Source organism: Pteropus vampyrus, unplaced genomic scaffold, assembly GCF_000151845.1.
Source record: "Pteropus vampyrus isolate Shadow unplaced genomic scaffold, Pvam_2.0 Scaffold68, whole genome shotgun sequence".
Taxonomy (NCBI): domain Eukaryota; kingdom Metazoa; phylum Chordata; class Mammalia; order Chiroptera; family Pteropodidae; genus Pteropus; species Pteropus vampyrus.
Genome location: NW_011888849.1, coordinates 1,921,076 through 1,946,536, shown reverse-complemented (window position 1 = coordinate 1,946,536; position 25,461 = coordinate 1,921,076). Strand labels below are relative to the sequence as shown.

At 37.6% G+C, this 25,461-nt stretch overlaps 1 protein-coding gene across 1 annotated transcript in view; it reads right to left on the bottom strand.

Annotated features, from left to right (window-relative positions):
- Positions 1 to 25,461, bottom strand: part of CPEB3 (cytoplasmic polyadenylation element binding protein 3) — a 172,863-nt gene that overhangs the window by 12,511 nt on the left and 134,891 nt on the right. Inside the window, 2 exon segments of the mRNA XM_023531442.1 lie at positions 10,781 to 10,962; positions 20,181 to 20,295. Of these exon segments, the coding sequence (XP_023387210.1) occupies positions 10,781 to 10,962; positions 20,181 to 20,295 (297 nt within the window).

Here is a 25,461-nt window from a genome sequence, read left to right as displayed (position 1 = left end):
GGCTCAGTTGAATTATGTGCTAAAGTTTATATAAAGGACATCTAAAGACTGGTCCCCATTGCAGCCTGCCCTTTGGTGACAGGAAAAACCAACTTAAGTCCATCAGATACCTAACCAACACAAGATGGGTAAGATATGTTTACAGGTGGCTGGCAGTTGAGTAGAAGCAAAGATTTCAGATAATGGAAACCGAGTGAACAAACTGGAGAAAGAGGCCTAGTAAAGAGGTATAATTCAATAGAGATAAATGTAAAGGTGTCCAGAAGTCAGGTAGGCCATTTTTTATCATTTGAAGCAACATGCTTCCTGGAAAAATCAATTTATTTGATGTGCTCAAAGTTTTTAAACAATGTACTTCTAATCTTCGTGGCATGTGTCACAGAGTACATGTATTCTAAAAAGCACAGTAACCTCAATACCATTCCCACTAAACGTGGTGTCTACAGTTGCGAAAGCAGGCCTCCACTGGCACCTAATGCTACGAATGTCTAAACATAAAACTTTTAGTTTTTCAACTGACTATGAGTTCGAATCCTGTTGTTTGGAAAGCAGATGAAAGGTGCCTAGGAAATAAAAGAAGCGGCACGAAAAATAACTTTTCCTTAGCAACAAAGTTATCCACAACTTCCCAGATTTGGCAAATTTGCAGTTATTAATTTTAGGAGCAATCTAGGGTAGATTAAAAACATATAGGGGAAATGGTTTGGATTTCATTTTCTTTTTACCTTTCAATGGACTTACCATTTTTCATATTTTCATATTAAAAACCATCACAGTTCCAATAGGGAAGATATAAAAAGAGAGAATGGGATAGAAGAGATCAGAGGCCAAGACTCGGAAGGAGAGAGAGGGCAAAAAGTTTCCATGCCATTTAGAGAAGAGGAATATCTTTCTCTTTCTTTAGATGACCCAAACTCCATTTATAAAACTATTTCTGGTCAAAGGCTCTGAGACTCCCAGTGATTCAAAATAAGCTCAGGTAGGATTAGTTCCAACAACATTTGAATTCATTTCTGGGTGTTGCTTCCTCTCAAAGGGTCAAATCAAACACAGTCATAGCTACAGCTGGGAAGATTTCAAGCCAGATCAAGGCAGGGACCAGTAACAGCAGCAAAATAAAGGCTGGGCTGTGGGAGTCCTAGGTCCCAGACTAAGGCTAGGGGCAGTCATAGTCTGGGAACAGGTCACCAGAACCTCCATTTCTTTTGCTATTGAGTCATCTTATATATTCCAGCTGTAGCCAGGGACAAAGTGTAGTATTATCAGCACTTCTGTTAGTATCGTTACTGGGTCACATTAATCTTCATGTAGGCTAGAAATATAAAGTCTTGAATAGTCTTCAGCTAAAATTCAGTCTTAATACGTTTCTAGTGCAGAGAAAAAAAAAAGGTTAAATATGTAAGGTACTTGAAGTGCTTGCAAAAAAAGGTGCAATGGATAACATCTCATTAAATAAAAAATGGGTTATTCTCAAGAGTATGCTATTCAAAGCAAATATTATGTGCTATGGCTTAGCTGTCACAATGTTCCTTAAATAAAAGTATAAGACAGTCCCAAATTAGCTAACTGAAAGTCTCTCCAGTTCTCTGCATTAAACTGAAACAGAGTCAAGGAAACATTATTTGTCAGTGGTGCATTGATTTCAAAACTATTTCCCCTTCTTCTATAGAAACCAATATGTTAGAAAGATACAATAGATTATCTCAAGTAATCAAAATACAAAGAAGTATAAATACTAAAGAGAATACTAACCACACCTTCGATGCCCCCCCCCCCCCCCGCCCCCATCACCATGGATATGCGGCCTCACCGCACAACCCTCTATAGATAGAAAACACATTCCCAGCAATCTTACTTCTGGGTATTTATTCAAAAGAAATGAAAGCAGGATCTCGAAGGGATATTTTCACTATTGTGTTCACTGAAGCATTATTCACAATAGCCAAGGTGTGGAAGCAACCTGAATATCCATCGACAGATGAATGGCTACAGAAAATGTGGTAAATATACACAATATTATTCAGCTTTCAAAAAAAAGGAAATTCTGTCACATGCGACAACATGGGTGAACTTTAAGGACATTACGCTAAGTGAAATAAGCCAGTCACAGAAGGACAAATCCTGCATGATTCCGTTTATATGAGGTATCTAAAACAGTCAAACTCATAGGAAGCAGAAAATAGATTGGTGGTTGCCAGGGGTTGGGAGCGGGGGAAGTGGATACTGCTCAAAGGTTATAAAGTTCCGGTTACGCAAGATGAAAAAGTTCTAGAGATAGTGCTCTACAACATTGTGCTTATGGTTAATAATACTGTACTGTACACTTAAACATTTAAAAGGATAGGTTTCATGTGTTTTTTTCACCACAATTAGAAAAAAAAGAAAATATATGATGAGTGGGACACACTTGGAAAAAAGGGACTAAGGAAGGGAAAAACAATCAATGCCTTATTAAACTTCTGAATTTGAGCATGAAAGAAGTAAAGAAGCTGAAAACACAGTATATTTCTCAGCTGGGCTCCCTAGAACATTACTTCCAAGAGAGTGCATTTTAGCAGAGTTCATGATCAAAAAATTTGTGAAAAATTGCACAGTGTCTCCTTCTTGGATCTTCATATTGAAGATTAGTATATAAAAGATTCTAAGAAGCCCTAGAATAAAGCAGCCTATTTAACTTTCTTCAAGAAAGCATTTCCAAACTCACTTGACTTAGAAAAAGGTTTTTTGTAAAACAGATATTAAAATCTCAAAGGACACATGCTTTATGAAGGATAATTTAAGAAATGGTGGTTTAAGGGAACTAATTTTAGGGCCAGAATCTTGTCAACTCAAAGTTCTTCCTCCTATTTCAAAAACTCAAAAACCAACCAACTTTATCCTTATCTTGCCTGAAATATTTAACTGCTTTTATCATATGAAATTCCAATTAGACTGTCTAATAAGCATCTTACAGAAGAGCTCAAATATTTGCCATTTATGGTCTCATGGAAATCAATATGTTATCAGTGCCACTGTATATTGACAGAGTGTTTTACAGTTTTCAAAAGCATTTTCATTAACACACGTACACAAACATCCTTCCTTCAAGACTAAACCCCAGATTGGCTCCTCTACTCTAGTATCCTCTCTACTAGTAAAAGTATCTCTATGGGCTGAGTTGGCAGACTATAACCACTGTTTACTGCATGATGCATATCAAGTTATAGACATCTCACTTACAGATTTCTAGGAGACAACATGACCAAGTTGTACTAAATAATAGCTGTGTAGTGGTGAGACCCTCATATTTTTATTAAGAAATTGTTCATATTAGTCAAATCATATGTTTCTGTTAGACTAAGGGAGACTAAACTGATTCTACCCTTACAGATTTTCTCAGAACCACACAGAGTAGACAAAAGAGTAGAAAAATGGCCATGTAAAAAGATTACTCATTTCCTAATGATCTCATTTTTCACACTACCCAAATCTTTCATATGTAAGTGACCTATACTCAAGTAATAAAGAAAGCTGGATTTAGCAGAGCTTTCACATCGTAAGTGTTCATCTGGCATCACTTCCAAAAATACCATTAAAACAGACAGAATGAGTACAGGTGCCCTCTTTTGCCATCGTTGTACTTAAATACTTTGAACTGTTCCAGTTTTTCACAGAAACACTGTTCAAAGGAATATAAGCAAAATTTAATCTTAACCGTCTACTGAATTTCAAGTTCAAAATCTTTTTGTTATCAGAGAAAAGATGCTGGTAAAAAACACCTCTTTCTAGACTAAAGAAAAAAAAACCAAACGCTTCAATGCTTTAAATGGAAAACACATCTAGGTGTTTGTAACTATAAAAGGAACTGAAGAGTCTCTCTATGTGTGTCTTGACTAATATCCAACCAGCAGACTGGTAGACTGGCACCTATGTTAACAGTTTCATTTTTTAAAGTTTTAACTTCAACTTTTTCATTATCTTTATATTAGGGATTCCTAGGGGAACTGAGTGGGCACTTTCAAAGTAGAAAAAGAAAAGAGAGTGAGTCAACAATTAGCCTTGGACCGATGGTTGAGCAACAGTACAATTTAAATAGGGCTCAGGCTCTGCCGTACAAAGCAGCACCTGTACAGCCTAATAACTTTCCAAAGCACTTCTTCATCTCTCATTGTCTATCTGTGCAACAAACCATCAGAGAGTTAGGCTGGTGCTACTACTGAGGCAATGAAATCAAACTTCTAAGAGATTAAGTAACTTGCCCAAGTTCACACCATGACAGAAAGAAGAACCAGGAGTGTAGCTCAGATCTCCCAATTCCCAAGCCAAGTCACTTTTTTTCTATAGCCATGGTTTTCTGGGTGGTGAGGATTGGAGCAGGTATGGGGTATATCCCCCCCTTAGATACTTAATACTCCATAAATGCCCTACCCTATTAGTGTTCTAGGGTACCAATGAGAGCGTATCACATGCCCCATGGACGCCAAGGCAGAAGAAATGCTGAGAATCACTGTGCTGGGTATCACACAACCTTGATATTGTCAACACAGGGAAAAAATTATCAAGCGGCTGATAACTGGTGAATATTAGCCATAAGATATTCATAATGTAAGACTTAAAGAGTTTATTTCAAGATGTTAACAATGTTTCCTTGGAAGTAAAAACTGAGGCATGAGTTGCATTTGTGTCATTTATCTTTTTTTATTTTTCCCACTCCCTGGGTCATTTATAATAATAATGTACCATAAGAAGAGTTACTGTGACATTAAAGATGCCAAACATTTTTACTAGTGATATATGTAAAAATGTATATATGGATTCATATATACATATGTGGAGTTGGCTCACAGTAACTTGAAAGAAGTTTTACATAACTACAACATAAAAGTGGAAATCAAAAGCAAAACATCAAAAAAAAAAGCACAAGAAAATTTCAAACTCATTTTATTAATGTTAAAAAAAACCTATAGACATACTAGAAAATTCTGATAACTCCAGGTGTGCCCTGTTCTGTGCAGAATATTCCAGCTCACCTGAAAAGTTATGTGAAATATTGAAACATATATAAAACTCACTAGAGACCTATAATCTAACTCAAAGGTTCCTAACCTAGGCCTGTGGAAAGAGGAATTCATAGAAGGGTGTTTGAAGAAACATTAGGCCCTGCATGGGCAGCAAAATTCAGGGAGTCCCATGAGCAGAGGTGGGTCTGTCTTTAATTGACAGGTATCTTAAGAGTCTCCAACCCACTCTTAAATTCTCTCTGTTGCAAAATAAAGGGGTTGAGCCAGGTCATGTCTAAGGTTAAGTCCAGCTTTTAATGTACTATAAGTGTCAAAGAACACTTTCTGATATTCTAAACAGCAAAATCTGAATTTCTTTATTACACAAGTGAATGTTCTTTATTAAGTAGAAAGGGAAGGCTGTGTAAAGTGCCCTCTGGCAGACAGTTGGATATGTCAAAGGTTGATACATAAGGGTTTTCCATCTGGGCCACCTCTCTAATCAGCATCCATTGAAGAACTCACTCATTCATCCAAAAATCATCCAAAAATAAATAATTAATGTATATCCACTGTGTCAAGTATTAAATATACAGTAGCTAATATGAAAGACATATAATCACTGGTCTCATGGATTGTATAGTCTAACAGGGTAGATGGACATTAAACAAACATTATTTCATTATAGAAGTGCTTTAATGCCACAAAGGAATGGTAGATGGTATTATGACAATGATCTAAGGGGGAGATATAAGCTCCAATGAAGAAAAGTTTCCTAAATATATCACAATTAAGCTGAGACTTGAAGGAAAAGTGGGTATTTGACAGGCAGAGGAAACAATATGTATAATGACCCTGAAAAATAGAGAAAAAGGTCAGTTGTGACTGGTTCAAGATGAGGAAGGAAGAGCTAAGGCAGAAAAAGGGTGTAGTACACAAAGGGTCATATAGACAATGTTAATTAAGAATTTTGACCCTTTTCCTAAGAGCAGAATATAATCAAAGGTTTAAAAGCGGGGAAAGACATAATTCACATTATGACTTTAAAAAGATTACTCTGGCTGAAGTTGAATGGGAAGACTACTGGGAAGCTAGTCTAGATGTCCAGGCAGGATGAGAGTGACTCATTCCGGTGACCTCGATAAATTTTCATGGTTGCTTCCAGTCTTTGCTCTCCCATTAATCACCTTAATTTATTCTACACATTTATTGAGTGCCACCCATGTGCCAAGCACGCCTCTGGGCACAGGTGGCAGAGTCAAAATCATGGCAGTTCTGTAAGGAACTACCATTAAAAGCCTCTCCCACCTCTGTTAGTCTTCCCATTGCTAGACATACCATGGCAAAAAGTTTGTTAAGTGTAGATTTATCAGCCCACTTCGACAAGTCACATAATCTCGGGGGACTCTAATTACAGATATAGCAGGAATCAGAATTTTGACCCAATAGCCTGGGCTACCTTATTCCTGTGACTCTGAAAACTATAGGTTAAATAAGTAGGGTCCCCTCCGTATAATGAGCTAAATAAAATTATACAAGATAAATGCAGTTCCCCCTACCACTGTGGTTATTGTTCAATTGATCTTCTTACTGCATACTTGAAGGCAGTACATTAAAATACCTCTTCTTCTATTCTAAAATTGACTGTGGTGATGGTTGTACAACTATGTAAATATACTAAAACTACTGAATTATACATTTTAAATTAGTGATTTGTATGGTATATGAATTACATATCTCAATATAGCTGTTACCAAAACAACAACAAAAAACCCCACCTCTTCCTAAAAATATTGACATAATGGAAGACTAATATGACAGCTGAGATGTTATATATTGACATATTTTATATTCATGAAGCCAAAAAGTCTCTAAGGTGATGAGAAGAAATCAAATTATAAAGTTTGTATTTTCCCCATAAACCACTCCATCTGAAAGCTTAGCAAAAGAGCAGCAATAACAACAGCAATAATAATAAATACATAAACATATAAACTCTCTAAAGAGATGTCTTTTTTGAAAAAACTTTGTTGGATACAAAAGAGGTAAAGAAAATATACCAGCCAAAATCTTCTTCATGTACCTCCCACAGTTTACCTGGGAAAGGTACAACCTGAGAGCACACACCTCAAACAATCCTAGGACTTCCATGGTTCCAGGCATTGCTGCTCTGCAGGTGGCCCTCTCCCACTCTCCGTATGGGACAAATAGTAAAAAGGGTAAGGGCTACAAACAGGAAGCAAGTGGCCTTAAAATTCCATCTACAGTTTTTTTAAAATCACTGATTGAATCTGCATTTATAATGATGCAGACAGCAAAGGAGGCTCCCCTGACCAGAAAGATAATAAAGGTTGATGCTATTTAAAATAGTCAAAGTCTCAGTTTAAAGGCAACTCTAAGCTAACATCCAAAGAACAGATAGAAAGGCTGTAGCATCTTGGAATTTGCAATAGCAAGGAAAAGGAATTGAAGGCACAGGTGGACATCTGTCCCTGACTTTTAGGATAGCAAGTTTCAAAATCTTAGCCAAGAGACTGTTGCTAAAAATCTGCAGGGATTATTCTGGGAAGAAGGCTGCACCTAATGATAGAAATTCTCTGTAGACCATGAAGAACAGAGCCCCTGAGAAAGAAAAAAGCATTACCTAAAGAAATACTAACATGCTTATATATAATGGGAGCTCTCTGGAAAGCTCTAATTTAAGCTTTAGGAGAAAGAAAAATAAAAATAAAACTAGCAATGAACCTTAAAATGCTTCTATGAAGGGTGTAGTTAACAGAGGCTTAAAATGCCAGAAACAACAAAATAAGGTAGTGTTGGCTATTTTCAAAGCAAGAAGAAATTAAGAAGAGGACAGAAATACAGTTTGGAGGAAGTAAGTGTAATGTTAATAGAGTAGTGAAAAAGGAGACCAACTCAGGATGAAAGCTGGCTTCCATCTCTCATAATAAAGAAAATGGTCTCCATATTGGTCAGGGCAAACAAGGAACATGAGGATGGCATGGAGAGGGTACGGGACCTCTGCTACTTTCAGTGATTTCCAAATCTTGCACTTAGATGACTCTCGTCCCAGGGCACAGAAGGAACTGACAGGTCCCTTTTTGATACCACATGCATGGAGGTAGCATTCTTGTGACCACGACAGTCCCATTGCATATGTGTACAGTGTATTACACTGTATATACTGCTTTCCTGTTCAATATCTCCTCTGGGCTTCTCAACAATCTGTGGAACACACAAGGCTATACTACTGCTTTCATTATATACTGAAGCTCAGAATTTAAGTGACCTGCCCAAAGTCACAGAGCCCATAGAGAGCAAACCAGCTCTAGACCCAGCAATCTGACTCCGGCCCAGTGCTCTTTTCACTAACCAGGGCACCTTTGCACTATATCTTCAGCAGAGCAACCGACAATTCAAGCTAAGTAATATTAACAACGCCAACAGAGCAACCGACAATTCAAGCTAAGTAATATTAACAACGCCAACGTTAAGTGCATTTGTAGCAAGATGAATTCTGTTAACCAGTGAGTGCTAGTTAAAGATCTACCCAAATGCCATACAGCTCAGGCTGTTCAACTTCAAATCTCATTTAATCTTCAGACCATCCCCTGGAGGGAGTTACAGATGAGGACCCAGGGCTCCTGGCATTAGCTCATTTGCTTGGGTTTACCAGTGACTAGCAGCAGCAGAGGTTTAAATATATTGGAATCTGTTCCAGCTCCAAACTCCATACTCTTTTCATTACAACTGGCTGCTACTCTAATAGTTAATCAAAGACTACTCTAAGATGTGAAAGTATGGTTAACTCAAATACAGTGGGTAGAAAACAGTCAATGACTTTCCTGAACCCTGAGTTTAGTGTTCCAGATACTTTTTCATAGCATGGCCTATGATCATGCTAATAAAAGCAAAGCCACTTCTCTTTTTACCTAGTTCTAAATCTTATGGTAAGAAATACTGAGGGCCTGAGCACAGCAGGGGTGAGAGCAGGGGTAGGTAACAAAACAAACAGTATCTGAATTTACTGTGATTCTTAAAGAGGCTCAAAGATTACCATAATCCCTGGGGCAAGTGTACTTTCCTCTACTAAAGAATAGGCCGGGAGGTTGTTGTTAGCAAGGAAGCAAAAGGAAGATAGATACATTGGGAAATGTATCTACTTCTTTTATATCTCTAGGACCTACCTCCTGCACAGTCACTAGTTCTGGCTTCAGAGGGGAACAAAGAAAGCTGCTTCCATATAGATGAGAACCTAAGCCTCTCTAGGTTAAGTTTATTGCCATGTTGTTTATTGGGTGCAGTAGCAGTCTAAATGTAATGGAATCTGCTGTTTCAGACAGGCACAAGCAAGTCCACCAGTAGCAGTAGTTAAGAGAACCCTTCAAGTAGCACCATTTGTCAGTCCAACAAAGGTTTATCGAGCACCTACTATGGTTTCTATGGATCAAGAAATGGGTAAGCACTGGGGATGAAGAGAGAATGAGACACACACCATGCCGATCTTGGTGGAGATGACAGGCTGTAGGGGGATCCCTGTTACAAAAGGGGGAGCTCAGGGTGCTATGGGTGCTTGCAAACTAGGAATAGATTCAAAGCTCTACCATCCCTTTGAGTCGCCATTAATTTAAAAGTGTTTCAAAATTCTGAAAGGGAATTATTTTATTTACTTTAATTAAAAAACATACAAACCAACACTACTTTTAAGGAGCCCAGTGATGTAGCAAATAGATTGTTTATTTTAAGCACTGGCTTTTATAATTTGATCAAGATATATATCTTAATAAAAATATAATCTTGCTGAATATTAAAAACCCATCACCAATTGAAACTTTCATTTCCTAAGAAACTTAAGCCTGCTACACAAAATTAGTCAAAGCTAACCCTAGAGAGTATAGGTGGAATTTCATAATATAACATATTTACTACCATATTTATTCTGGTCCAGTGCATCCCCCAAGACCATCCTTTGCTGGGAGCATTAATACCACTGGACAATTGCACAGGGAAGTGTTCAAAATTTGATGCTATTCTCTTACTTGCTCTTTTATCTATTAATATAGGTCCCAGATTAACACAACCTTCTATTCCCCGAGCTTCCGAATTGAGTGGCAGAGCTGAGGTTTAAGGGATTTAAACCTATGTCTGTCCGTAAAACCAAATGAGCATGCCAACTCCCTACCACCCTAACTCATGCCTCTCTTTAGGTTAGAGGTAGGAAAACTGAATGCCTGCAGTGGCCAGGCAGGTGACACCAATGAGCAAAGAGGCAAGTAAAGCATATGCATATGTGGTATGAGCAGTAGAACTACAGGGAGTTGGAGAGGGGACTGAAGGAGACAGCAGCTATTTGGTTCCAACGACTGCTACTATGTGTGATTTTGCAGTTTTTTTAAAGAGAAATTAGAACTTCAAAATTTTATGTACACTCCTGAATGTTAACATGAAATGTTAGTCCAAGTTTGTTTGAAGAGCACCACATAGGTCAAATAGGACACCAGCTCTCAACCATCGTTAATGCACTGTTGGCATCGTCTTTTGAACCTCACTGGTTTGGTATGCTAAATTCTGCAGGGTTATTTTCATAAGTGTAACATCACCCTGGGGATGAGTGAGGCAAAAGGTTTATTAATGCCTTAAACACCAAATGTGCACTCTTTTTCAGGTAGCCTAGATGGACTTATGAGCCAGTGTAAGGTAGAGCTGCACATTTATGATCGTGAGGTGCTTTTCCTCCCAGTGGCCCACAGAATAAACTTCATTTCTTTTCCATAGCATTTACACCCTGAGCAACTGCTTACCCGTTTGTCAATGTCATTGTGTTGGAGCTGCACAAAGCGAGCACTGATGGCTGCAATATAACTCTGCTGATTGGAGAATGCCACACGGCCAGCACCTTTGGGGTACTTCAGCTCTGGGTCCGTATCAATGCCAGCATAGCAGACACCACCATACAAACGGTCCATGATCATTGCTAGTTCAACTGCAAGAAAATAAAAATAATTCTATATAAATGTTTAGAAGGCACTCTTGCCCAGGAGAAGGAAGAACTATTTAGGATCATGCAGTGTAATTAAGAAAAGGAAAACCCCTGTTAAGTATCCTGAAGAGTGTCCACATCCGTCTTAACAACTCAAGAAGGATATTTAAAAATCAAATGAAAAAAAATTATGAATTTGCACACACACACACACACACAAATTTACATAATCAGAACTTGAGCAACAGTATAAAAGGAATGATCTATCAGTAATATTCTTGTTCTAATTTCTAATTGCTTAGTCCACTGGAGTGGGCCTTGGGTAGGCAAAGTATTTCACGGTGCCGTAACAAGTTAATAAGAAACAGCCTGACTTATTGACCTCTAAAACTGAAAGCAATTACTAAAGTCACACTGCTACATTTAAGATTAAGCTATAGAAAGGGTTAACTCCTCGTTTTAGCTAGAGGCAATATACTTACAGCCTTAAAGTAAATCTCTACAACTAAAAATTATAAAAAGAATTTTAGAGTATATGCTATCCCAACTGAGGAATTTCCACGCTCACCTCTCACACTCAATTTTAGTAATAATACTAGTAATGATAATCGCAGCAAAGAACATTTACTGAGCACTTACAATGTGCCAGGAAACACTAGCTGCTACAAAGGCAGTAAAAACATATCTATCCTGCACCCTGCTATAAATCCAGAGGTCTGTTCACCTGAAACTAATACAGAATAATGTTAAGTGTCAAAAAAAGAAAAAGGGAAGAAAAAAAAGAAAATATGAAAAAAATGGAGAGGTCTACAGTCTTTGCCACATTTCTTTTAAATGTACCTTTATGTTGGTATATTTACAAAACACCTTTTGTAAAGAAATCATTTAGAAATTGGACCATTCTAAACATCTGATATTCTAAAATCATCTTCACCATAAAGTTACCATGGAGAGAAATATAGCACTTACCTGAATCCAAACTGCCTGAAGGTAATTGTTTACTTGATACTGGACGGCACCTCCTCCAGGTATGACCATTCCTTTCAGGCCAGTCACATGGTTTAAATCCAAAAGACTTAGCCTTACCCCTGGGGAATGACCCAAGAACCCACTTTCCTCAAACACCGACATATGGTATTTGGAAAGAAGACGGGGAAGATGGATGATGACCTGGGCCATAGCCGGCGTGTAAAGACCATCACACAGTAGAGCCCCACGGGAATCAGTATCTGGGGAGAAGGAGAGCAACACAACCTGGTGGGGAAGAGGAAGAACTTTGTAGCAGATACAAGGGCTGAAGGGCTGAATGGTATAAGAACCACACCAGATACTTATGAGCAGAAGGAAAGCCAGGTACTCCTGGGTTCCTGCAATATGAAGCTGTTGAGGCAGTAAGAAAAGCTATGTAGCCAGGACAGAAAGGCTGTCTTTCTATTTAACCTTTTCACAGTTTCTCCCCATACCAGACTGCCTAACATTGGTGACTGTTTTCTAAGTGCCTATTTTTAATAGGAAGAATGACCTGCAACCAACAGGTAACTTTCAGGTGAGAAAAGCCAGCAGTCACCAAGCCCAAGAATATGTGCTATGAAAGGCGAAACAGGAGAAAGATATCCCAAATATCTTATTATGACCATAATTACTGAGTCATATCAGCCAAGGGAACATTGCTGATGAGTGCTCAAGCAGACCCTGACTGCAGTCTTGAGGCAGGATTCAGGAATCACATTCATTCAAAAAATGCAAGAAGAGTGGTGCACATACCCTGACTATCAGAGTTCAGTGGGTCCTTACATTTCATTCCACAACTTCTGATGGCTCGAGGACCTCCTCACTGGCTAATATTATTCCAGTTACAGAAACCAAGAAACTGAAGGGAGAATTAATTAATTACAGTCATTAATGAATTTTCCTTATTGGTCAAAAAGGCCTAGTGAAATAAGTAGCCTCAGGACTTGGAAATTAAACGCTAATTTTCCAAAGACCCAGCTCTGGAATGGAACAAGAGAGTAAACATCCCCTCAGCCTGGTGAATTGCCAGAAGAATGCTGGCAAGGAACTGAATGGCACTTGTCCTCTACCCTTAGGGAGAACTAAAGAAAGTGATTTAGAAAGAAGGTCTACTAGTTGTAAACTTGAAGCTCTAGCTGAGGAGGAGGGTTATGTAACCACAGGTTCTTCTATAGCATAGTGGTCTCCAACAGAATCTTAGGGATCCTCAGATGACAGCAAAGTCACCTTCCACAAGCACAAACATTCCATTACTTCGTAAATCTAACTGCTGGAAAATCATCTTCATGTGCCGAAGATTAAGTCATGACTGATGTTGCTGGCAGTTATGTACTTTTGATAGGAAGCAGGAACCCTCATTCACTTATGCTTTTATAAAAACTAATTATAAATAAATCATTTCCACTTCTAAGCTTATATACAGTCATTTTCTTGGCCACCAAAAAGTGTAGACATTTGAACCAATGAAGTCTCACTCTAGTGAAGGGCAATTTGTTGAGAAGCTAGAAACAATCAAGGCAACTAAAGAAAGTTTTTTTGGGGAAGAGTAGGAAGATTTCCTATCTCTCTTTCTATACTAACCTGTATTTTAACTACCGAAGGTTTAATACTGTGATCACCCTTGAAGAAAGTAAATAATAGTCAAACAACTGCTGTTTGTATTTGGTCCTTTACTCAATCAGCAAGTCTTCACTAAAAGCACACTTCCTGTAGGCTAACTCGAACACCAGAGGGATATCACTTAAGTCCTAAACAGTTTCTAATTATTGAGAAAAGTAACCATTTGGTAAAAAGAGCTTTAGGGAAAAAAGTAATTTAATTCACCCACTACATAGGTGACTAACAGAAACACAGAGCAAGCCTTCTTCAAGTCCTATAATTTTTCAATCTGAAAAAAAATTTTTATATAGAAGATACAAATTCACCTACAGATGTCAGAATGCACAACCACTTTTGGAGACTAGGTTTTAAAGGATTCTTTAGAGTATCATCAGTTAATAAAGGAAAGTCCAGTATAAATTCCCTTTCCCTGATGTAAGGGGAAGCTGAACCAAGAAGAGGCTGCCATTTTTGACTACTTGGGACAAGAAGAGGAAAGTAGAAGGCAATAAGGACATGGCAGAAGTCAGCTAAAATCTTCATAGGTTTATCTATATCTTGTGATCTCATCTCTGCTCATGAAATGTGAGCTCTTGATCAAGGATGTATCTTATCTGGAAAATGTAGTCAAACTACCTACTAAGCCTGTTACCGTGAATGAATCTTCATTCTAAACCATCCTCTGTGGAGGGCAAGGACAGTGTAGCTCCCAGAAGCATGGTGTTAACATTTAACCTGAGGAAGATGAGGCTACCAGAGCAGGGCATACAAGTGGAGACTGGAATTCAGACAGACGGAGGTAACAGCAGGCAGAGACGGAGTCCATGAGAAAGTCAGGAGACTCCAAACCACTTTAAATTTCTTCCTTCCTTATCCAGACAGTGTTCACAGGATCTGTTTGGTCACCACAGGAGTGGGACATTAGCTGGTGTGATAGCTAAATCCATGGGCATTGTGCACTTTGGATAAGATGCTCTGTGTTCCTAAGACAACTCAAGCGATCTCATGAACCACTGTTCCATGACAATAGCAACATTACTATGAGTCAAACCCACACAGTGGCTCTTGTGATGAGCGTCCCTGTGCCACACACTAGAGAGGGAAACGAGAATACTGCAATCGTGTGTAGCATACAGCATTCCCGTGAATTCCTCTGGGTTGTGGTGACTATGCTTTTGAAGTTGATATGACCTCCAATTATGATTCTTTGGATTTGCTCCTGATTCTTCACAGAGATCTGAAAGAGACTTTAGCTCACCAGAGAGGGAATCATGATGACTCCCCCATCCTGCCCCACCCCAGGGTCATGTTCCTACCATTTAATTAGATTTCAAAGCCGGCCATAAGGTAATGTCTGGGATACTATGAGAACCAAAGGGGGTAGAGCAGGAATGAGGATTCTTGAGGGAAATACCAACACATTCATCTTTCATTCTAAACTGTGAATCTAGAAGCCACATTTCTTCTCTTTGGAAATAACAAAACAGACAGGAAAGAGGCGTAATGTACCTCAGGATGATGAAGAGGTCTGGACTTCTGAAAGAAAAGAAGATTCAACTTGAAGGTGGACTTTCTAGATTTACCACAATTGACAAGTTGGTTCACAAGGGCAGTTCACGCATCTTAAGTGGAGGAAAATGTGCTCATAAGCTTCCATTCTGCACCAGATGTTGGGAAGTTATGAATATTTTCAAATAATGATATGAACCACCAACTAAGTCAGAGGGATGATGTGTTTAAATTGATTTAAATCAGATTAGTACCTACTTGGCTGTTATTACTGCTACAGAGACAAAATTTCAGAGCTCACTGATAAAGCAGCTTCCTTCTGTGGAAAGAGCTCCAAATGTGATGTCTGGAGATCTGAGTTTGAATCTTGGCTTTTTTACTTATTGTGGCCTTGGATGATCACCCCCTTTGAACTCTGCTTCCTTATCTCTGAAATGGATTCTATCACTTACAACTTCACATGGTTACCATGAGGATTAAACATACATGAGAGCTCCAAGCACACTGGTGAGCACAGAGTGGTGCTCAAATGTTTAGTTTTGTTCAGGGGTTGTTTTTCTCTCTACTTATAAATCTTTGCTCAATATTAACTTGGCTCAGTTTCTGCTCCTTACACACCAATTCATCCCAGTCTTACTTTGGCTTTATATTAATGTTACTTAACCTGCCACTGATATGGCAAAGTTAGAAATCATCTGTAGGGGAGGGTTTGCTTTTGCGGGGGTGGAGCGGAGAACACAAACGTACTAACATTAGAAATTCCTTAACCCTAAGGGCAATGCAGTTAATTAAGTCAGTATGCCAAACTGAACTTGGGACCTGGTAAAAGAAAAAGCTTCTACTGCTGAGAAACTTGATTTAAGATGATTTCTGCTTGCTACCAGTTCATAGAACAACAACAACAAAAAAGGTTATGTTTATAACACTTCTATTTCCTAAATCACAAATCAGAATGTGATTCCTAATGCATGTCAACTACCAGAATGCCTGTACCGAATGTCTGAAATAAATGCTCTTGAAAAATTTAGGATGTATGTTCTCTAGATGTATGCCATATATCACTTAATATTTATCTAAAAAGTTTTTTTGTCCTCCACAGAAAAGCCACCCTCACAATAGTCAGAAGGGAAAAAAGCCAGAGAAGGAAATTTCAGGATTCGTCACAGAATATTAGTAGGGGGAAAAAAAAGACAGGAAAGAATTAGCAGAGCAATAGTTAGGAAAAATGGGAGACCCAAAGGTGACAAGCAAACTGTACATAGGCTCCAGGGACTCGGATAAGCAACCTCTCAAGATTCATCTGTTCTGCAGGACCTAGTCAGATAAACTGTCAGAAGGCAGGCATGAAGTGGAATAGCTCACATGCCTCTAATCAGAGAGGATAACTGAGGGCTTTCCAAGCCTGAACAAAGTTGGAAGTGGATAAGTCCCAAAGCTTGATCACTGAGGCAGTACTCAAATTAGACATCCAAGCCAAGAAGGTAGACTCAGAGAATACTCCTGTTTATAAACTGCGGGGGAGAGTACGAGGACCAACGCGTCACTCTCTACTTTTCCTGGTGGCCTCCTCATAATCCCCAAGTCTGGCACATATTTCCTCTCAGAGCAAAGGCGTGCATTCTAGAGAGGTCCTAATGCCACAGAGATGTGCAACAGGGCTGTTTCTGTACGGAGATTCAGGAAGACATGCAGTTTGCATTACTTGAATGAAGAGTGAAAACATGTTGCTCTGTACTGACTCTGAAGAACAATGTAAATTGTAGCCACATGGTGGCATGGTGAGTCTACCTATAGCCTTTCCCAGCATGCCAGTGGGAGGAGGTGGAGAATGGAAGAGACGTGAGAAACACCAGGACTTCAGGCAAACTGTCCTTGGTTTGCCACTGTCACTGACAGGAGTGATGGAAGGGACAGGAGACAGTAGAAATGTGTTTTATTTGACCTAGAGAAACCAACAATCAGGCAACCTAGCTTTGAGTGAACTCATCTCGATTTCTTCATTGATATTTTTTCCCACTTTCGGGTTAATTTTTCTAAGCCTGTGATTTTTTTTTTTTTTCCAACCTGAATTTTAAAAAGGAAGGCTTGTCAAAGGACCAGAAGCAGCAGCCTAAACTCAGGGTAATACTGCTTAAAATAGGTTGCCTTGTTTCTTTAAAAGTGTTTATGTATTTCTGTTTGGTGGGCTAAGGACTATTTTTATAATGATTAATGATTATGGTCCTGTCTTACAAGGGGAAATGTCTTCACAAGATAAATAGCTTCACAAGATCCAAAGGAATAAATCTTGAATGATAACATTTTAGTCACTATACCATGTGACTCTTTGGCCCAAGATAAGGTGACAAGCAATTTGGACACCTAAAATTCCACCTGTTGAGTACTGTCACCCATATCTTGTTCAGGATCACCCTGTATATAGTGCCTGAAATAGTTTTAAGACTTTTCAGAATTCCATAACCACAATACCCGCTGGAAACAATAAAAAATGCCCTGAAGTAAAGACCAAATTTGAGGAAAATTTTGTTAAAGAATATAACGGCATACAATTAATTGAGCTAGCATTCTATTAATAAATTTCACGTTTTCTTCGGTTCTGAAATCTCTGACTCTGTAGATGATGACCTGTTTACAATGATGGTGAGATGTTCAATCAATTTGGTATGAGGCGTACTTGCTCAGTGCCGGTCTCACAGTGAATGCTCAATAAATGTTTATTGTTCAAGTAAACTGCACTGTATTCAATTTAAGATGGTCTAGCAAAGTCACAATGAATTCCTTTAAAAATAGCCTTCTATTCCAAGGCACACACCAGTCCACAAAGCTCAGTGTGTTCCAAAGAAACCCAATTCTATGCACATGGATAAAAGCTGCAGATGTTAACTCTTTTTGTTTAGATTACATGGCATCCAATCTGGAAGTCTTGGATAGACAGTAAAATTCTAAGATGCTAATAGAGATTATTTAGCTATCTAGAAACTAACTACAATTATGGGAGGTGTTGGCATGGGAGAACATTTCCATTAGACAAAGTAACTGTAGATTACTATCCACATAACTGTAAAAATAAAACTTTAAAACAAAAAAATTTTAGCTTAGCTTTTAAAAAAGAGACAACTTCTAGGTAGGGAACATAAAATCTCAGTTTTGATGAGAAGATTAAATATAATTTTTGTCTACTCCTAGATCTTGCAACATCTTGGAGACAAAGAATGTTAAAGAAAGAATATAATTCAGCATCTTGGGTCTCCTGTCCTGTCGTGTCAGTGTGATCTTAAAACAAGTGTGAACAATGGATCTTTATAGGATTTATAAAGAGAAAATTATATAGAGGCCCTTACCTACCTTTTCAAATCACTAAAACAGGAAGAATAAAGGGTGAATGATAAAAAAAAAGATAATTTAGTTTATAAACTATTATGTCTGTGACTTAAAAATAGATATAGGAGGCTAAAGTTAGTTATTTTTTAAAACTGTGGGACTTTTTCTTTCAGAACTTTTTTTTTCTCAGATTCCCACCTAGGAAAAAAGGAGAGAGGCTAGAATATTAAAACTAATTTGGGCTTGCAATTAGTTGCAAAAAAGAATAGCTAGAATACTAGCAATGAACGTCCATTTTTTTTTGTAGAATACACATGTAGTTAATAGACATTCGAAGGGGATTTTTCTCCTCCTCCACTCCTAAACATAATACTAGTTTGAAAAAGTCAGGAATATTCCACACTGCCCTCACCCACATTTTTTTTTTTTTTTTTTTAAAGCACAAGCAGTTTAGAAACAAAGGGCTGCATTCGCCCTCATCTAATAATGCTGTTCATGTTTGATTTAGCCCTTCCTAGACTTTATTCTCTGATGGTAAATCATGGAAGGGGTGAGGAGAATCTCTGCTGCTTTGCTTTCTTTCAGCATAGTTTTCCATTAAAATGAGAATAAGGCCCAAAAGATATCTCCCTTTCTGATATACCACAAAATTACAAACTCCACCATCATAATTAATGTTTTAAAGTCCTTCGAAATGGAATAATGAACATATCTTTATATAGCCCTAAAGTTATCTTTTAGGAGTAGACTGCAGTTGAGATTTCAATAAATGTTAGAAATGTTGAGGAATATTCAGAATTAAGAACTCATCATAGTCATAGAGCCAAATAGCTATAGGTACATTTTACATTTTGTAATTCTGTTTTCACAACTTGATTTTAATGATTTCTGCTGCTTCTTTTTTAGGTAGAACTAAGTCTACTTTTTACAAATAATATAGAGATAATGTTGCACATTCATAGCTACAGTGCAATGGTAACCTTATTTTTTCATCTTTTTTTAAAAAAAAGCTCAATTACTTTAAGCACTTTAAAAACTTAGTCCCTACAAATAATTTTATTATATTATACTGGCAATAACAGTGATCTATAACTGATTATATTTGTCTTTGGATTGAAATATTAAAGTCATGAGCTCAGTATCACTTCAAATGCCCCAGTCAATTATGATTCTGCCCAATCCCAGCAGACACAATTATTTCATCACTGGAAAGAAACTTAAAAAACAAAATCAAAAACAAAAGACAGGGAAGCTTTTAAAAAAGTCATAATAAAGATGCCTGAATACATAACTCATTTTTCAGACTGCGTAAGAAAAAACAGGAACCTGTTTTGCTTGGAAATAGTTCCGTTTGATTCCCAGTGACACAATTTCCAGCAGTGATTTGGCTCGTCACTGAGTGGGCACATAGCTGTTCTGGACAGATTTCTGATGGGGTGACTTCTTTTCCCATCATACATAACAATGCTAACTGGCATAAGTATGCACACTGCCAAATGTATTATTATTTTTTAAATATGTAGTTGAATAGAAAAGCACTAAATAGAATTCATCCTTTCAAAATTACATTTTAATAAAATTCACTCTTGTACCATAAGGAAATAGAGCATTTTGGGAGAAAACATTTAATTTTGAAAGAGTCAGCTCAGTGAAACTGACGTGACAGCCTTCTTTTTGGAGATTGTGTATAATTGACTGGAAGCCTAGAAAATATTGAAGACTAAATGCATTGGGAATTTTGTTGTTGGTTTTGTTGTTGTGGTGTTACTATTTCCACTCACCAGCTCGAAGGGGTCGTGGAACTCCCCCAACAAAGATAGTTTTTCTGGGGTCCAAAGGCTGAGAACCATCCATTACAAAGTCACTGTCACTTAGGTTCCATGGTCGAATTTGCACCTGAAAAAAAGTTGTTTACTTGGTCCTTACTTCATTTCCATCAACCCCAAATGAGAATAAGGTGACTAAAGACAAACCCACTGATTTGTGCATTTTACAACATACACAACCCAAACAAAAATCCAGTTATTAGTTAATGTAATCTGCATTAAGTGCCTTTCAATAGAACTTTTGGGGAATCTACTTATAGATACTACACTCAACTCTAGACATATATCATGAAACCTTCAGAAACCACTGGTGGCTTGAAAAAAAGCAGTCTTTTAGAGACATTCTGGGTTTTGAATCAGATCCATTTTAGCAACTGATAGACTGTCTATAACCTGTCATAATATAGCACTTAGCTTTTTAAGAGTTCACCTAAAGGAAGGGAACAGGAATAGAAATATTTTCTAAAAATTATCTGTATGTCTGGATTTTAAATTCTTATCGCCCCCTAAAATTAAAACATTTATCTTTCAGCAATATGATTTAACATAGATGAACACTCATCAAGTAAGCATGGAATTACCAGCAATATCAAATACTGAAACACATGGAGTTATCTACTTCTGATTTATTTGACTTTCCTAAACAGTGTGGTTAAATAAAGGCAAACCTAGAAATTGAAGTAAATTTTCCAAGAGTAGAGAAGGATATCTTTATGACATATTTCTTTCTATTTGTTAATATCTCTTGACTAGAAATCTGACTTCCTGCTCGTAGTTTGTACTGTTTACCATATAATAAAAAATAAGGTATTTCATCAGAATCTGAACCTTAAAACATATTTGTTTCGATTCGTACCTGAATTTATGAAAGGAAAGCTCAAAACACAAAATACCCTCCCATCCTGAAAGGTGAGTTTCAGCACTGCCTGAAAACCAACCAGTTATGCAATTGGCCATGTGCTCTAGGAAGTGGGCTATGTGTAGAAGGCAGAGAAACCTGTGTCTGTCCTTAAGTAATATGCCTCTCCTTTCTCATTAGGCTAGGAAACAAAACAGTTGAGTTTTCATTTCCTTAGTATCAACAAAATTCTTCATTTTCCCCATTGCCCAACTGTCAACACTTAATGCAAGGAAACACATAATTCCTTATGTGGCTTGGTTTATATCCAGGAGTACTCCCATTTGAAAGGTAATAAATCTGCCAGTTATGCGTTCGAAATACTTTGAATCAACTCTGAAACTGGCATTGCTCAGAAACAGTCTACACGTTCCTTATGGTTGATATAAAATTTACCCTCATCTAACTTTTTGCCTCTTATGACACTGTTGCCTTCGCTAGTTAGCCAGAAGCCATAAAAATCTCCATTTCTTTTCTAGATCCTGAAAACTTGGACCCATCTGCAATTCAGTAAACATTCAAGCATTGGCTCTACCTATATAGCATTAAAAAAAATTCTGTTCTTTCCTTGTAAAATTCGTTCTGTTTGATTAAAGTATCATTTCTTTGACATTTACCACAAAGGCAGATTCATTAATACCATACATAAAACACCACTTTTCAATGCCTTATACAGGGTGATCAGTTCATAGGATCTATAAATGTCTAACCATTATGTTGTACACCTGAAACTAATATACTGTATGTCAACTGTAATTGAAAAATAAATTAAAAAATAAGAACAAAGCCAACAAATGCCTTCATGAGGGCCCATTATTAATTTTTAATTAAAAACACAATTTCCTGATACTGGAAGAATAAGAATTCTAATGTCACACACAAAAAAGTAGGATATATCTTTTTCTACACAGAGCCCTCTCTTCTAGTCTTATCCCTACTAAAGTAGTTAAGGTAGCTTCAGGACCTGGTAAGGTAATTTCAATCACTTGACAATAATTGAGTTTGATCCTGGATTACTTTGCTTCACAAATAAAAACAATTCCTGTGCAGAAAATGCAGCCTTCTACAATAGTTGTAGGTAAGTGTTGCTCAAAAGAACTCTGCAGAAGATCTCAAACCTTCTGACTGAGAGTTTTCATTACTGTCTCATCCTCTATCCCCCCACAACCCCCCTCCTCCTGCCCCTGCTCCCATGCTCACATCATTACGTCAAACACGACCCATTCCATTACCTTATTCTTAGCATTATAGATTAAGGAAAATGCTCAAGGGACAGTAATGATTAACTCTATTCATAAAAACCCCCATTTCCCAGCTGCCACCAGAAAGCAGCTCCTCAGAGCTCGTACCACTACAGAATCAGAGAAATGTCAATATAGGCCAACATCAGCACACTCTACACTCTAAGCAAAAGTAATGTTGTCCCGTTTGCCCTGAAAAGTACACATCTTGATATCGCTCTGAAATATAAGCCCACTCTGAAATATAAGCCCACTCTCACATAAGGCTTGTTCTCCATCTTCTAAGATTTATTCTCAGGGCCTGATAGCCACGTTCTATCTTTCTGACGTAATCTTTGAATAGATTTTCTATTCCTTTGAATATATTTTCCACACACACATATATTTCTCTACTTTTTAAATACCATACTTTATAACTGACTCAAATGTTTTGTAGAAAGAGGTAGAACACAAATACCATACTTTATAACTGACTCAAATGTTTTGTAGAAAGAGGTAGAACACAAATAAAAGAACTACTTTTTGATTCTGTTTCTTTATTAGTTCTGAGAACAGATGAAATTAGAACTCTGTCCTAATTCAATATAAATTTACACAGTAATACAGCTTTTACATACACAGGGATCTGTGTGTGTGTGAGCGAGGGAGGGGGAGAGGGAGAGAGAACTCTTCCAGTATGTTGTCACATAGGCTATATAGGCTATACTGTGGGCAGGAAAAGCCTCAACATCCACAGGACAAACATAGGGATGTCACCAGACGATGAAGACCTTAAATGAGCCTAAAATTGATTCCAACACTGATTCTCCTTCCTGAAGAAAACTGACCACATTTGCTTATAAAGGTGTCTCTAGGAAGAAGTACCACTCACCAGTCCTTCAGCCATGCTATGTCCTTACAGCACGCGTTACACAAAACCAAATGTCTGTAGGGCCAGACAGGTAGCATTATTGTGTCAAGCCCCAGCGACAATGGTCCTTTTAAAGGAAGCAGACAATTCTCAGCTCCAGTAAGTAGTTATAATTCACAAATGTGCTGTCAGACTTTCCCATTTTTTAAAGGTAGCTAGATTTTTATGTGCAACTTCAAGATTTTAAAATGTTGGGAACTAATTCAAATGTTAAAATCCCTATACAGGCTAAACAAAAATATCTGCAGGCCAGATCTATCCTGTGGGCCCTAGTCTGTGATCTCTGGCTAAAAAGGTTTAGTCACCACCCAGTTCACAATGGAATGTTGTGTTCTATAAGCCCTTATGAGAGAAAATACAAAATGGCTTTTCTTTAGTTTCTTTTTAAAGCATGTATTCTTACTGAAGCTCTGGGGAGAACCATGAAACCTACTTTTGGCTAAATTATTTGTCTTCTAAATTCTTATCTCCTGAATTAATAATCCACTTTGTATAACTGCTTATCTCCAAAGGCAAAAACCAAACATATAGCTTGGCTATATAAATATACCAATTTATACCATATAGTGACTTTAACAGCCTTTAAGAAATCTAAAAGAATGTAACATTAATGATATTAACAGTTAGTACTGAAAGCACTAATTTTTCTTTTTAAGGTTCCCAAAGTGTGTTGTGTGAAGTGGAGGTCCCTAGGGTGGTTCTGCCAGAAAAGTTATAGACTATCTCGTCCTTCTTGGAGTTTCATGACACACACTGGTGTTTATTAATTAAAGGTTCTAAGAAGTCCTATGGGAAAGAAATCTGTTCAAATGTTGTTTAACCCAGCATTGCCAAAATTACTTCTATGGAACCTATCTTTTGCATCACACCTATTAATATCCACGCTTTGATGTATCAAAATATGGAATAAGGTTGAAGTAATTGAACTTTTCCTCACTTATTTCCTGCTATTGCTCTAAAAGGGTTGCTTCTATAGACATTAACTTCAAATGGTTAAAAGTACAGTAAATTTAAATAATAAATAGCTGTTCAAAGAATTAAGTTTTCTGACTAAACTACACAAAAGAGATGTTACCAAATAATTTTGACTATTTTGTTATAAATAAAATATAAAATATCTAATTATAGCTCTATATAGAAACTAAAATTACGTCCTAGTAAGAACTAAAAGTCACTAATAATAGGGATAAGATGAGGCCAGGTGCTAGGGAAAAAAGTTAAGAAATGCAATATGGGCCACTTATTTTGACAGGAGGCTATAAGATAACATTATTTCCTTAAAAGAAAATTTCATTGAAATTTTGCAAAAGTCTCTAAATTAAAATTAAATGTAAAATGCATTTGACTGTATCTTTAATAATAGGATAAGAGAAAACACAGTTTTAATAACACCGTTAAACACAAATCTTAGGGTTTCAAGTTTCTGAACATTACCAAGCTTCCCTATAGCTCTAGAATCTTCTCAGTTCAGACAACTATTTAGAATTTAGATACTCATCTACCAATAAATAATGCTATCTTGAGCTCATTTTGAACATCTCACCCTATATTTTATTCTTGTCTGGTCATCTCCTTAAGTTACATGACCGTTCTACTGCACAGTGCCTTCCTTTACACCTGTTCATCTCAAGGCAGCTCCAAAAAGCAACAAATCTGTTCAGAGTCAATAGTGCAATCTGGTGGCCAGCTCAGGAACCTACCTAACCAAAGCAACCTCCCTGCTGTTCGTTCTGTTTCCCATAAATTTCCCATAAAGCATGTGGGTAAGCCTCCCCACACCCCCTTTTCCTTTTTCCTCTTTTCAATACTCTTCAAACTCCTACTCAAGCTCTTCAGGAAAAAGCCTCCATTTTTCTCTCCCTAATCCTACAATCCTTTCAATCCACATGAATCGGAAACACAATACTGCAGAACCATCAGGATTGCTCTCCCCAATGAGCAGCAGCATCCCGGCTCTTCTGACAACCAGGATGAGTCAGCTAAACCTAGGTCCGCTGACATACAGCTGCAACAGCTCAGCTGCAGTGGTAATGAACTCAGACCCACTCCAGCTGTCAGCAATTCTATTTTAAGCCTCGCAGACCTCACAGAATGACTGGAGTGCTCCAAAGTATCACAAATAAACTAGTTTGTGGTTTGTGAGACATCTTTATCTCTTCCATAGTATAAGGGTTTTATTATTATTAT